This window comes from Grampus griseus (assembly GCF_964374135.1).
Source record: "Grampus griseus genome assembly, chromosome: 9".
In the NCBI taxonomy this organism is placed as follows: Eukaryota; Metazoa; Chordata; class Mammalia; order Artiodactyla; family Delphinidae; genus Grampus; species Grampus griseus.
Window position 1 is genome coordinate 96,402,414 of NC_139003.1, and position 14,037 is coordinate 96,416,450.

Here is a 14,037-nt window from a genome sequence, read left to right on the forward strand (position 1 = left end):
AGTTTATAGTATACAAATCCCATTATTTTGTTAAATGTCATGAGACACATAGGGTGGGAACAGATTGCTCACATGGAGACTAACATTCACCCAAAGGGGTTAAGTGGCTTGCTCAAGGTCTCATAGACGGCTAGAGCTTGTTTTATCTCAGATCACTGCTCTGTCCATTCTGTCACTCTGCCATGATGTAATCGAGAGAACCAGGAAGGTAACTGGTTATGGAGGGTCAGAACATGGGTGACAGTGTGGGTGTCTATGTGTGACCAGAAAAGGTGGGCTTGCCAAGGACTAAAAGAGGACAGCTTTTTTTCTGATATGATAACCAACAAAATTCACTAGAAAGGGGAAGATGTTCCATGGAAACTTTTATCCAAGTAATAAAAAAGGATGCCAAAACATTAAAAACCACATAATCAAAGCTCAATTGCCTTATACTAGGAGGCTGCATGAGACTGGCACAAAGAGAGACAGACCTGTCAGCAATTTCTTAAGTACTTATCAGAATATTGAAAAGAACTTTTTCTAAAACCACATCTCCAAAGAGTAACTCCATTATTCTTCCAAGCCAAGTGGGATGTATGCCTGGAAAGAAAATCAGAGATTTGGCTCCGAAAGAATACACAGAAAGCAATAGGAGCTTCCCCAGTGGCTCAGCGGTTGAGAATCCGCCTGCCAATACAGGGGACATGAGTTCGATCCCTGGTCCAGGAAGATCCCACATGCTACGGAGCAACTAAGCCTGTGCACCACAACTACTGAGCCTGCGCTCTAGAGCCTGCAAGCCACAACTACTGAGCCCACGTGCCACAACTACTGAAGCCCGTGCAGCTAGAGCTCCGCAACAAGAGAAGCCACCGCAGTGAAAAGCCCATGCACCACAATGAAGAGGAGCCCCTGATCGCTGCAACTAGAGAAAGCCTGCGCGCAGCAACAAAGACCCAACGCAGCCATAAATAAATTTTAAAAAAACAGAAGGTAATAAGCAAGGAGGTATCAAAGTAGGGCTTACAAGGTTTCTTTCACCGGAGGCACACAGGGTGGCTCTATTTCCAAGGGGTCATTATGATTTAGCGTTGGTTTGGTCCTTTATCATTTACAGGCCTGGAAACTGGATATTATAAATGCATTGAGAATTCACTTGAATCAACTCTAAAGAAATTCTTTTCTTCACTAATTAAGTCAATACTGGATTTGTCACATGCACAGCATGGTATGAAGTATTGCATGGCATATGTCGAAGAACAACTCAGAGACATCTAGGTAGTTATTTGCTAGCTATTTAGTTCTCGACAAGTGAGAGGGACAAAAAGGAAAAAGCTGCAGTCAGCCTTGGAAACGGTGAAAAGATTCACTTAAAAAAAATAAAGAGCTGGAATCTTGTAAAGATGTGAGTCCAGGAAACTGTCTTTGAACAGGTCAACTGAGGGTAAATTTTCAGTTGTTCAGGGATTTTTCGAAAACTCTAGCTAGGAAGCATCTGTACAAAGGTGTCTCCAGGTGATGTCAGTGCCTTTCCATCTTAGTCTGGCCTGGTGCACATCATTCCTTTCATTAGAACTCTCAGATACAACGAGGAATCCCGCACAGTCCCTATCTTTACAGGAACTTAACGATCTAGTACAGGAATGTCCTAACATGGTTAACATCAGAGACATATGAATAAAGTGCTTTGGGAGCGGGGGAGGAAAAAATTTCATCCAAAGATTTAGTGGAAGAGGTGATACTTGAGCTGGGTGATAAAATCTAACAGGTAAGTCCACCAGGGACAAACCAGGTGTCCAACAAAGTTTGTTTTATTAATCTCCTGCAACAAGGGAGAATCCCAGGGAATTCTGGGCTGCCTCTCGTTACAAGAGTAGAAAAGGGGTTTTGTAAGGTTTGGGATTGCCCTGAATAATTCTGAGGAGAGGAGAGGGGAAGTGAGGATCAGCTCTAGATTGTGGCTTTCATGAAGTGCAGGCAGTTGAATAACTGGGTCCCAGTCATTTTTGTTCATGGGATGGGGCCACAGAGCAGGCTAGGGAAGTAAGTGGTAAGAAAGCAGTAATCACGAAAAAGAAGTTTGTTGGGACACTTTACAGTCGAGGTGTGACCTTGGCAGAAATGTTGTTCTCAATTAACACTGCAGCTAGCCTTATGTCTGTTACGAGAGACTGACTACACAGACAATGGTCTGACCATTTATAAAAATAGCATTCTGACCCACAAACCGTAGCAACCAGCCCAGGGAACCCACCCCTTCTCTACAGTAGCCAGCCCAGGAAGCTGGCTGTTGTTAAATCAGACCTGGAGGAAGTCAGACTGCTATCTCTAGTAATCCAGGAAAGCAAATGATAACCTCCAAGCAAGCCAAATGGCCAGAACTTGGTCAATAATTTACAGCATCCCTAATTTTTGTTCCCACTTCTAAATTAGGACCAATCAGAGAAAGCCCTACACAGTCCTCCAATCAATCGCATGGATACCCCACTTCTAGGTAGCCCACCTCCAGCGTCCCCAGGCCACACCCCCGACTTTTTCACTAGGAAGCTCTGCCACTCCTCTGCCTGCCTTTGGGTCTCTGCCAGATGCACGTGATGGTGGCTGACTCCTTCACTATAGCCAGCTCTGAACAAATAGCCTTTGCCTGTTCTCATTTAGTTGGTCCTCCTTCATTTCCAAAATTATCACCATCTGATTATTAGTAGGCAAAATTTTACTTGAAGCCTGGACTTGTGTGTGTGGAAATGAGGCAAAGGCGTTCTAATGGGTAGGAGCAGCCTGAGGAGGGTCAGCCTGGGATCAGGTTGTGAAAAAATAGGGAATACATATATTAGTCTCCACCCCCGGTTCCTAGCACAGAGCTCCCACATCGCTTGAAATTTCCTGGGTGATAGGAATGTCTTTGTTCTAATGAGGCAACTCTGGGTGGGCTCCTGGATGGTTACTGGATGGGAGCTGGTCACCAGAAAGACCATGATTAGGAGCTTGAAATTTTCAGCCCCACCTCCCCATCCTCCAGAGACGAAATAGAGTTAATAATTGATCATGCCTATATGATGAAGTCTCCATAAAATTCCAGTAGTATGGGGTTCGGAGATCTTCTAGGTTGCCGATCACGTGGGGGGTGGCTGGGAGAATGGTGTGTTCAGAAGACAGCTATACCCCTTCCCACATACCTTACCCTAAGCATCTTTTTTTTTTTTTTTTTTTTTTTTGCGGTACGCGGGCCTCTCACTGCTGTGGCCTCTCCCGTTGTGGAGCACAGGCTCCGGACGCGCAGGCTCAGCGGCCATGGCTCACGGGCCCAGCCGCTCCGCGGCATGTGGGATCTTCCCGGACCGGGGCACGAACCCGCGTCCCCTGCATCGTCAGGCGGACTCTCAACCACTGCGCCACGAGGGAAACCCTTAAGCATCTCTTTTATTTGTATGTTTATCTGTATCTTTATCATATCCTTTTATAATAAACTGGTAAACAGTAAAGTGTTTTCCTGAGTTCTGTGATTCATTCTAGCATATTAATTGCACCCAAGGAGGGGGTCCTGGGAACCTCCAATTTATAGCTGGTCAGAAGCACAGGTAACAACCTGGACTTTCAATTGTCATCTGAAGTGGGGGGCAGGGCAGTCTTATGGGACTGAGCCCTGAGATGTTTTGCTCTCTCCAGGTAGATATTGTCAGAATTGATTTAAAATGTAGGACGGGACTTCCCTGGTGGTGCAGTGGTTAAGAATCCGCCTACCAATTCAGGGGACACGGGTTCGATCCCTGGTCCGGGGAGGTCCCACATGCCGTGGAGCAACTAAGCCCGCACACCACAACTACTGAAGCCCGTGTGCCTAGAGCCCATGCTCCGCAATAAGAGAAGCCACCACAATGAGAAGCCCAAGCACCGCAACTAGGGAAAGCCCATGTGCAGCAATGAAGGCCCGATGTAGCCTAAATAAATAAATAAATGAAATAAAAACAAACAGTAGGTATAAGGAGCAGCTACTGTTCTGAGGGCTGTCTAGGGAAGACCCCCTCCCCCTCCTCCCAGGGCTGAGGGCCAAACTTTGTTGGAGAGAGAATAGCTTCAGCTCACCGAATGGCAGAGAAGTGCTGGCAGAACTGGCTGAAGTCCACCCTCTGGAAAACTGTTGATGGAGGTGTCTTGATGACCACTCGGATATAAAACTTCCCAGCGTGGGTGCTGGAGGAATCTGCCAGCTGCTGGGTACTGGGTACTGCTGGCAGCCCCGCACTGCAGAGCCAGGTGCTTTGCAGAACCCAGAGCTGGAGAAGCTACCCTTGATGCAGGGAGGTAGGCGCTTCAGAGGCCTCTTTCTGCAGGTGTCTGCCAAGAAAGCTCACCGGAACCAGGTGGCAAAGCCCCTTCCTCCTGCACTGCCTCCCAGCAGTTTCTCCTGGCAAAGCTTCACACTGGGCCACCTGGCAAAGCAGGAATGCTCAAAGGGCCCAGCTCCATGCCGCGAAGAGAAATGAGAGTGAATGTGGAGCTGAGAGACAATATATTGACCACTGGCACAGGAAACAGTACTCTTAAAAAAAAAATCAATTGAGACAAATACTGGTTTGGTGTCAGTTTACATTCTAGCTGTGCTGCGAGGTTCTTACTGCCAGCTTAGTCTAGTGGCAAAATAGTGGGACTGCTGCTGCAGACTCCAGTTTGCAGTGTGCTTTTGGGCAAACCAACCCATTGGGACCTCATCTGTGAAAGGTGGCAGTTATTTATAAGTGACTGTTAAGGTTCCACCTTTTATTCTGACAAGGTCCGGACGGGCTCGCTGTTGTATTTAAACTTTCCTGACGGGTTTGCCTAAGGAAGTCTGACATTGGAACAGACGAAGTCTTAGAAAAAAGCTTCACTGTGGCCGCAGGAATGGAAGGCAAAACGAGAAAAGAAAAGGGAGTGGATCTTACGCCCCTTCCCCAAGGCCCGGCTCCTCCAGGAGGCCCCGCCTTCGGTTTCCCGCAGGCCACGCCCTTCTATTCTCGCCGGCCACTCCCATCCGCGGCCCCGCCCCTTTTGTCAGCCCCGCCTTCCCCTTCCACAGGCCCCCCTCCTATAGCCCCACACCCCACCCTCTTCCCGTCCTCCCCTTCCCCACAGGTTCCACCCCTCCCACCGGCCCCGTCCTCTGCTTCCTGTTGGCCTGAGCTCCCTCTCCCTGAGCGCCAGGCAGGCTGGGAAGTTGGCTGCCGTAAAGATGGCGGCAGAATTGAAAAGCTGGAGCAGCTCCCTTGGCCCTGAGGGGCCGGGAGGGTGGGCTGAAGGCGGGGCAGGCGCGCTCGGGCCCTCCCTGAAGGAAGTGCGGCGGGATAGGGGCGCGATAGGCGCGCTCCCGCGGCCCTGAAGGGGTGGGGAGGGCAGGCGCGTTCTCGGCCGCTCACAAGGGTTGGGGGCGGGGCGTGTGGGCCGAAGGGGCGTGCGCACGCGGGGAGGGGCGTGCTCGCGGGGGCGGGGCCGCGCCCTCGGCCCGGAAGTGCGGGGTGCGGGGTGCGGGGTGCGGGGTGCAGGGCGCGGACGGCCCCTGGCGGCCGCGGGCGGAGACTGCGGCCAGGCAAGCGGCGCAGGAGCGGCAGCAGCCGCGGGGCCCGGGCGAGCATGTAGCGGCAGCGGGCGGCGCGGGGCTCCCGGGGCGGGCCGGGCCGCGGGGGCCGCTCGCGGCGACATGGAGGAAGAGGGCAAGAAGGGCAAGAAGGTGAGCATGCGGGGCGCGTCCTCCCGAAGGCCGGGTGGGGGGCGGGCTGGACCCCAGACCGAGGCAGGCGGAAGGCGGAGGGGCTGGGGTTCGGGGGGCGAGGGGAACACGGGAGGGTCCCTCGGGGCCGCCCGTCGGTCTGCCAGTGCGGGGCGTGGGAAAGTCTGGCTTGGGGATGTCCGTGGAGGGGAGTTCTGATTTGGGAGGTTCGGCGTGGGGAGGCTAGGCGTGGGGAGGTGCGGGACAGGAGTCTGGTGGGACTCCAGCGTGGAGAGGTCCCGGGCGGGAGTCCGGCGTAGGGAGGCCCGGCAAGGGAAGTTCCGAGGTGGGAGTCCGGCGTGGGGAGGCCCCAGGTTGGAAGTTCGGCGTGGGGAGGCCCGGGGGCGCACACTGTTGGAGGTGAGCGTGGCGGGCAGGCCGGGGACCCCGGGTGGACGGCGCACGGTCAGGCCCGGGACAGGGTCGCGGGAGTCGGTCTCCGCGCGATGGAGTAGGAGGCGAGCCCCTGGACAATGGGGTTAGGTGGTCCTTTGCCGGCCGGGCGCGCGGGGGAGGAAGGAGCCACGCCTTTCCGCCCCTTCCGGTCAGTGACTCTCCCCCAAACCCAGGCTCTGCACATGGCCTTGCCCGCGGGTCAGTGACCCGGGGTTGCAGAGGAGCTGGACCCCATTATGGGCCAGAAAGTTTTCCAGGGTTAGCATCTTGAGAAAATGGGGTGTAAGGTTAATGTAGAAACATTTGCTGCTTAGTTGACTTCAGTATTGGGGTACCAAGTAAAAGCAAAAACTTCTTCATGGTACAGCCCGTTCACGGTCCGGTCCGGCCGGCGCGGGTTGAGTTTTGCTCTACCTAATACCAGCTGAATGATTTCAGTGACGTTACATTTGGCAGTTGGATTTAGGACACAGTTCAAGAGGCTCCTTAGTCTTTGTAATTTTTAAAATGTGGCTTTAATTACAAGCTAGAGTAATTGATAAAGAAACTCAACATTTTAAGGAGACAAATAACCATGTGAGATAAGCTATCATTAAAATGTAAAACGGATTTCAATGAAATGTATCTTTTTCAAATACAGGCTTTATAATCTAAGTGTCTTACCTGTTATTTTCGTTTTAATAAATGTGTGTGCACTTTTATGTGCAAGTTTAAAACAGACCTTGATAAATCCTCTGATCTTCGGCTCTTCAGAGCCAGCTGTGTCCTTCAGTTGGCGATTACTCATCACAAGGTGTCCCATTTTAAAAAGGTATTTGAAATGAAGTGAAGCCAGGTGGTCTTCGGGGAATTGTGCAGTGCTTCTCCTCTCACTTTCTTCATTCATTGTTTTGTTAGGTTATTAATACACATGTGTAATTTAAGTGCAGTATCAGTTGCAGTTACCTACAAAGATGGTTTAAGTCTGGAAAACAGCCCAAGAAAGTGATTCAGCCTGCAAGCATTAGACCACAGAGGCATGCTGCCCACCAAAAAGGGGGAAAGCTGAGTTTATTTAGTGTTTCTACCAAAGCTGGTAGATGCCTTCACAAGAAATGTAGTCAGTTGCATCCTTTCCTGTCACAGGTAGGCAGGTGGGCCAGGGCCCTTATAGGAGAAGGCCTGTCACCAGTGCTCATGGCTGCCAGCATTCTGTAGATAAGCTGGCTCAGTCCTAGCAGAGGACCAATCCTGGCCACACGGTATCTTCCACAATCAGTCCAAATGGTGCCTGACAAGGAGAGTTATTCTCTTCATGTGGGTACTAGCCTATCTGATGGGGAAGGATGAGAATGAATTTTTCCCAGAACTTTCAGCCAGCTCTGGAAGAAACATTTGAACATTCAGCATATTGAGAGAGACAGAGAAGTGATAAGACATTCCTGAGCTTTTGGAATAGAATCAGTAAATCTCAAGAATTTTATAGTGGGGGCAATGGAAAGATTCAGGCATAGAGAAGATGAATACATTTCATTGTCTCTATTAGAGGAGATAAGCAGTTATTACACAGTTGCCGAAGCCAGGAGGTTTGTGTTTTCTGCGTACACTGCCACTGCCGTATCTCATTTTCCTACAGGCAGGCTAGACAGAGAGCTCTGGGGCATAGATTTCTATCCAGGCCACGACTTAGCACACTTTACCTCTTGTTCTCAGCCAATCACAAGCCAGTAGAACCTTCCTGCTCTGCTCCCCCATTCAATGTGAGGTCACCTCCAACTCAGTCAATTTGATGCTTAAGTGGTTCTCATTATCGTAAATTAACTAGAGCTATCGATTTTAAAACTTATACACAAATTCAAGCAGAAGCAGCGAGTAATGACTTAATAGTTTTATGAAAGTACCATTTGGACATTTAAATTCTCTTTCCAAGTTAGCTTCCTCCAAAAGTGCAGATTTAAGCCTTTAAAAATGTGGATTGATAGGCTCTTCAGGTCTTCAGATGCTTGTCTTGGTGTTCTGTCAAGCAGTTATTCAGGCTTGTTCTAACGTGGCCTGTTTCCTCAGGACAGGACTCATCGAGCTGCCAGAGAACCAGTAGACCAGAGTGGATTTCATATAAAGTGCACAGGTACAGCCCTGTCCTTACTCAGGCTACCTTGGCACACACGATGATGGTGACTGGAGCCAGTAATGTCCCGTGGAAGGTGCTGGGTGATGGGGTGTGGGAGGAGCTGATGAGAAGATGGGGAGGTCTGGGGTATGGACGTGTGGACAGAGAAGTCCACTAGCTGCCAGAGGCGTGGGACCTGGGGAGTAGGAAGGACCATGGAGGTCACTGTCCTGCCTGAACGTCCCCAGAGTGACTGGTACCTTTCAGGCCACCATTCCTGCTTGGGGGTTTGGAGAATGAGGCTTCCTCCTTGCAGAGCAGACCCAAGTTCCATGCATTTTGATACTCTTCTGTTAGGATGTAATTCCTTTTTGTAGGAAGCTTAGGTGTACACTTGAGTTGGATTATGTGCATTTTTATAAAAACACTTGACTCAGATGCGGATCACAGCCTTGGGAAGACACAGTTGTGGGAAGTCACCCTTGGCCCTCAACCTTGTTCAGGTCCCGGTTTCTGCTGCTTCTGCTGCTGTCGGGGCATAGGTCGCACCACAGGTAGCCATGATTTCAGCCTGAACAAAGTTAAATAGTTTTACGTTGGTCTGTTTTATTTGTATTCTTTAAATGAAAAAACAAAGGTTATAAAGTACCCTAGAAATGTAGGACTTGGTGTAAATGATAATGAGGCATTATTATTAATTTTGTTGGGTGTAATATTTGTAATGTTTTGTCAAGTTCTGATCTGATAGACATATACACTGGGGTACTTATAGGTGAAACAATATGATTTCGGAGATTTGCTTTACTCAGACTAGAAAAAAAAGAGGGGAGACAGCTGAATGTTTTGGCAGTGGTTATTCATTATTCGTTATTCTGCTTACTTTTGTGAATTTTTGAAGTTTCCATAAGAAAAGTGGGGAGAAAAATATTCCTCTAGGTTATGGGTCCCCAGTTATCAGCCCACGTACTTGCCAAATCATCCCTTAGCTAGTGTCTGTGAGGAAGTGGGAGTTTGAGCTAGACCAGCCCTCAGGCAGCCATACCTTCTCTACAGGTATGTGTGCATATGTGTAAGTATTTGTATAGCTGAAATGAAAGTTTAAAGAAATAATTATTACTATAAGCAGGGCACTCTGATTTTTTTTATTCTGTTCTTGTTTTTTGGTTTTTTTTTTTAAACTGCTGGTCATGACCTACTAAATTGCTTTTATAACTGTATTGATTCTGTAGGTGTCACAGCCATAATATGGGTTAGCAAAGTGAATTTGGGCCTCTCTACCTTTTTTTATTTCCTCTCGGATAGTTGTCACAGTGATTCTTCGATGGCAGTGTTGCACCCTGGGGTGAGGAGGCCGGAAGACCACTGCAGGAGGTATCTGGTGGAGACCAGACGTCAGGCCGTCAGTAGATGAGTCCAGAATAACTGGCAAACATGAGGCTCATTCCTCTTCTGGTTTGGAGAATTACCGTTTACATAGTATCATGTATTTATTAATTTTCTGCATTAGGAACTGTAAATTCCCTGGTCTTCTTCAGTCAGATTGATAACCCACTGATCATGATAATTTAGGTTCAGAAAGCACATCAGAATCTTCTAGTACTTTTCTATTTCTGCTCTGAGCATCGTTTGAGAGGAAGACATTTTTATGACCAATAGTACTGCAATAGGGGGCTGCTCTGGAATGGGAAGGGCTGTCAGTGTTCTGCCCTATGAGGTCAAGGACAAGTGCCTCTGTACCCAGTAGGTTTGGTCACTGCAGTTACTGTTAGTCTTTTATTTCTTCATTTCTGTCAGCAATAATAACCCACCTGCTCCATCCTCATCACCACTCTGTGGTGTGATGCAGTTAAGTACTGTAGATTTAGCTGATTGGTGTGAAATCATCCTATTTATTTGGGTGCCTATTACATGCTCAGTACAGTGAGAAGGGCTGAGGCCATCTCATTTTATTTGGAGAGTAAGCTGCTCACACCATGTTAGAGAATGAGAGAGGGCCAGTGCCCTCATATCAGGAGAGACAGGCAGGCATCAGCTAATTCCACCCGGGGGACCATGCATGTGATGTACAGAAGCAGGCAAGGTGGGGACTGAGGCCCTGAAGTGCTGGGAGGGCTTGGAGCCCAGGGTGTTTGTGTGTAGGGTTGGTTTTGGTCCCGGGTGCAGCTGAAGCCATTGGAGGTTTTCATTCATTGCTTTAAGAATTGTTCATTGTCACTGTGCGCCAGGTGCAGATGCTGGGGAGACAGATGAGGTCTGTGGCCACAGAGCTTGAAGCGGAGCTCAGAGGACAGATGAGGATGGATATTAGGAAGTGTGATTTGATAAGAGTGAATAAGGAAACCTTTTTGTTATGAAGACATCAAGTACAAGTGTAGAGAAAATCTTCTAATGCAGATTCAAATGCCACAATGTCAGATATCATCAATGCATGAGCAGGTTGTTTCAGGTACACTTTTTCCTCATCCACTCCTGCTCCCCAGGTGTTATGGGCTAAACTATGCCCTGCGCCCCCAACGCATATTGTTGAAGCCCTGACCCCCCCAGCACCTCAGAATGCGTCTGCCTTTGGAGATAGGGCGTTTAAAGAGGTGACTAAGGATAAGTGAGGTTGGGCTTCCCTGGTGGCGCAGTGGTTAAGAATCCGCCTGCCAGTGCAAGGGACATGGGTTCGAGCCCTGGCCTGGGAAGATCCCACATGCCATGGAGCAACTAAGCCTGTGCGCCACAACTACTGAGCCTGCGAGCCACAACTACTGAGCCCGCATGCCACAGCTGCTGAGCCCGCGTGTCACAGCTACTGAAGCCTGTGTGCCTAGAGCCCGTGCTCCGCAACAAGAGAAGCCACTGCAATGAGAAGCCTGTGCACTGCAACAAAGAGTAGCCCCCCGCTCGCTGCAACTAGAGAAAGCCTGCATGCAGCAACGAAGACCCAACACAGCCAAAAATAAATAAATAAATAAATTTTTTTAGAAAAGGGGTAAGTGAGGTCACTAGGGTGGGCCCTAATCCCATATGACTGATGTCCTTATAAGAAGAGGAAATTTGGACACAGAGACACCGGGGATGTGCATCCAGTAGAGGGATGTTGTGGAGACCAGGGAGAAGATGGCTGTTTCCAAACTGAGGAAGCGGCCTCGGGAGAAACCAGCCCTGCCGACCCCTTGGTCTCGGACACCCAGCCTCCGGGACTGCGAGACAATAAATAACTGTCGTTGAAGCTGCCAGGTCTGTGGTGCTTTGTTCAGGCAGACTAAGTGGGTTATTTTGAAGCATACCCTAGACATCATGCTGATGTGATAAGAGTCTAGTGCAGTCAGTCCTCTGCTAGGACTGGTTCGGTGGGACCTGGTCTCATTCTAGCCTGGAGGTTCTGAGGACCTGGTCTCCACTGTCGCCTTAGACGTGGACGAGCAACTCAGAGTGGCGGGACCACCTGCATGTGCTCTGTGTGGGCTGCAAACCGCACACGCTGTGGTCATGTGACCTAGGGTCTGTAGCAGGGGATTGGGCTGAGCCACATTTGCCCAGCCTCCGTGCCATTGTCCTGCCCCGTGTTCTTTGTGGGCACTTTCACTGCTCCGTTTGCTCTTTCTTATCCCTCAGTCCAAGGCCAGTGGCCATTCTTCAAATGTGACACTCAGTATTAATGGTTATGCAATTGCGACAGAGTTTAGATTTGGATTTGTCGATTTAGTAGAGATAAAAAGGACATTTCTTCTTAGCTGTGTGCTGGTGCCAAAAATGTTACAGGTTTTCCTCCGAAGTGTGCCTGAACAGTAGCAGTTTTCTGCTGGATTGTGTTAAGAATCAGGGCATTTGATCACAGGCATTAGATGTGTTCAGTGCCATGAAAAGAAATCCTCTTTAATGAGTGCAGTAGGAAGTTGGAATTTGGGCTTTTGTTCAAGGCTTAGGATGGCGAACTGCAGTGTGTATCTTGTAACCCAGGAGGCGGAAAGAATAGTTGAATTCGGAAAGTGAGAAAAATGGTCAGTCTGACCCTGTTGTGTTACTTGGTGTGGGAGATGCTGGCTCACCTGTGTTGTTACTTGTGACTCTGAGCAGAAGAAACTTTTATTTATTTGAATCTTTATTATTCATTCTATAGTTTGAAATGACATGCAGTTTTTTCCCCAGATCTCTAATATGCTTCCTGTGTGTCGTTACCATTAACTCTACAGTCAGGTGTGGTTTAGAATATTCCATTTTCCCCTTGCCGTTTACATGGTGGGGATACAGTTTTATTAGTTTAAGGCCTTGGACAGACCTACGTGTCAGGTATGTTATCCTACTTGTCAACGTCAGGAAACGTTTTGGGTCTGACTGTGTCTAAGTGTTTTATTACTGCCGGGAGAGGTGTTGCTCTAAATAGCTCTTACATTTTATGTTCTGAAATATGCATAGTAGATGAAGGCAGGTACATCCAATGTCAGACCTATTTTAGGCTGTGTTCTAAGCCTCCACATAAAACATGTGCATCTTCAGCGCCACTTCTCGGAAGAGGAGTCTACAGCCACAGTCTGCTTCCTCCGCCCCCCACGCCCCAAGCATTTTATTATGAAAAGTTTTGAATACACCAAAGTTGGAAGAATTTTATGGCAAATACCCATATACCCACTGCCTAGATTCTACCATTAACATTTGGTATATTTGTTTTATCTCATGTCTGCCCATCTCTTCATCCTTCTACCTGTCCATCGACCCATTTTATTTTTCTGATGCATTTCAAAGTAAATTGCAGACATCAGTTCACTTTGATCTAAACACTTCAGCATGCGTATCATTAACTAGAGTTCAGTATTTGTTTACAGTTTTCTTTCTCTGTAAAATTTATGGTGAAATGGACACATCTTAAATGTACATCAGCTAAATTTTGGCAAAAGCATACACCTGTGTAACCCAAACCCCTGCCGAGAAATAGACCATAATCCTCGATCAGAAAGTTCCCTTCCTACCTCTTAGGAAGTCCCTTTCCCAGGCAACCATTGTTCTGTATTTCCACTATAGATTATTGCCGTTTGGATTAATTTCCAATATACATTAGTATTGTCTGAATTAGTTTTATCTGCTCTAGAACTTGATACAGATGGATTCATACAATATACTTGTGTGCAAGAACCTCTACTCAGCATAATGTTTTTGAGATTCATCCACAATGTTGTGTGTATGTTATTGCTGGGTAGTAGTCTGTGGTATGTATATACCACAGTTTGTTTCTCCGTCACCTTTTGTCGGACATTAGGGTTCTTTTTAGTTTTGTATTATAATGAAAAGCTACTGTGAACATCTGTGAATGACCCATTGTGTGGACATATGTTATCATTTCTTTTGGACAATAACTACTAATGGAATTGCCCAGTTATATAGGAACTGTATATTTAACTTCGTAAAACACTGCCAAACTGTTTCCTACTGAATTTTTGTATGCTAATTCTGTCAGTTATTGAGAAGGGGGGTGTTAAAGTCTCCAGTTATTGTTTTAGGTTTGCTTGTTTCTCCCTGTAGTTCAGTTCATTTTGGCTTCGTGTATTTATTTTTTGATAAATTTATTTATTTTTTAAATTTATTTTCGGCTGCGTTGGGTCTTTGTTGCTGCGCGCGGGCTTTCTCTAGTTGCGTTGAGTGGGGGCTGCTCTTCGTTCCGGTGCGCGGGCTTCTCACTGCGGTGGCTTCTCTTGTTGCGGAGCACGGGCTCTAGGCTTGCGGGCTTCAGTAGTTGTGGCTCACGGACTCTAGAGCGCAGGCTCAGTAGTTGTAGCACGTGGGCTCAGTAGTTGTGGCTCATGGGCTCTAGAGCGCAGGCTCAGTAGTTGTGGCACATGGGCTC

The 14,037-nt window shown here is 48.1% G+C and overlaps 1 protein-coding gene across 8 annotated transcripts in view; it reads left to right on the forward strand.

Annotated features, from left to right (window-relative positions):
* Positions 1–5,573: 5,573 nt before the first annotated feature.
* CCM2 (CCM2 scaffold protein) overlaps positions 5,574–14,037 on the forward strand; it is a 59,003-nt gene continuing 50,539 nt past the window's right edge. For 4 of the 8 annotated variants that reach the window (XM_082661611.1, XM_082661610.1, XM_082661615.1 and 1 more), the window contains exons 1-2: positions 5,579–5,686; positions 8,165–8,228. Coding sequence is in view for 3 of the 8 variants with exons in the window: in XM_082661617.1 (XP_082517743.1) it covers positions 5,657–5,686; positions 8,170–8,228 (89 nt within the window). In the remaining 5 variants the exon portion in view is untranslated. Of the gene's footprint in view, positions 5,687–8,164; positions 8,229–14,037 lie in introns of all 8 variants that reach the window. The other 4 variants (XM_082661617.1, XM_082661614.1, XM_082661612.1 and 1 more) reach the window with 4 other exon arrangements.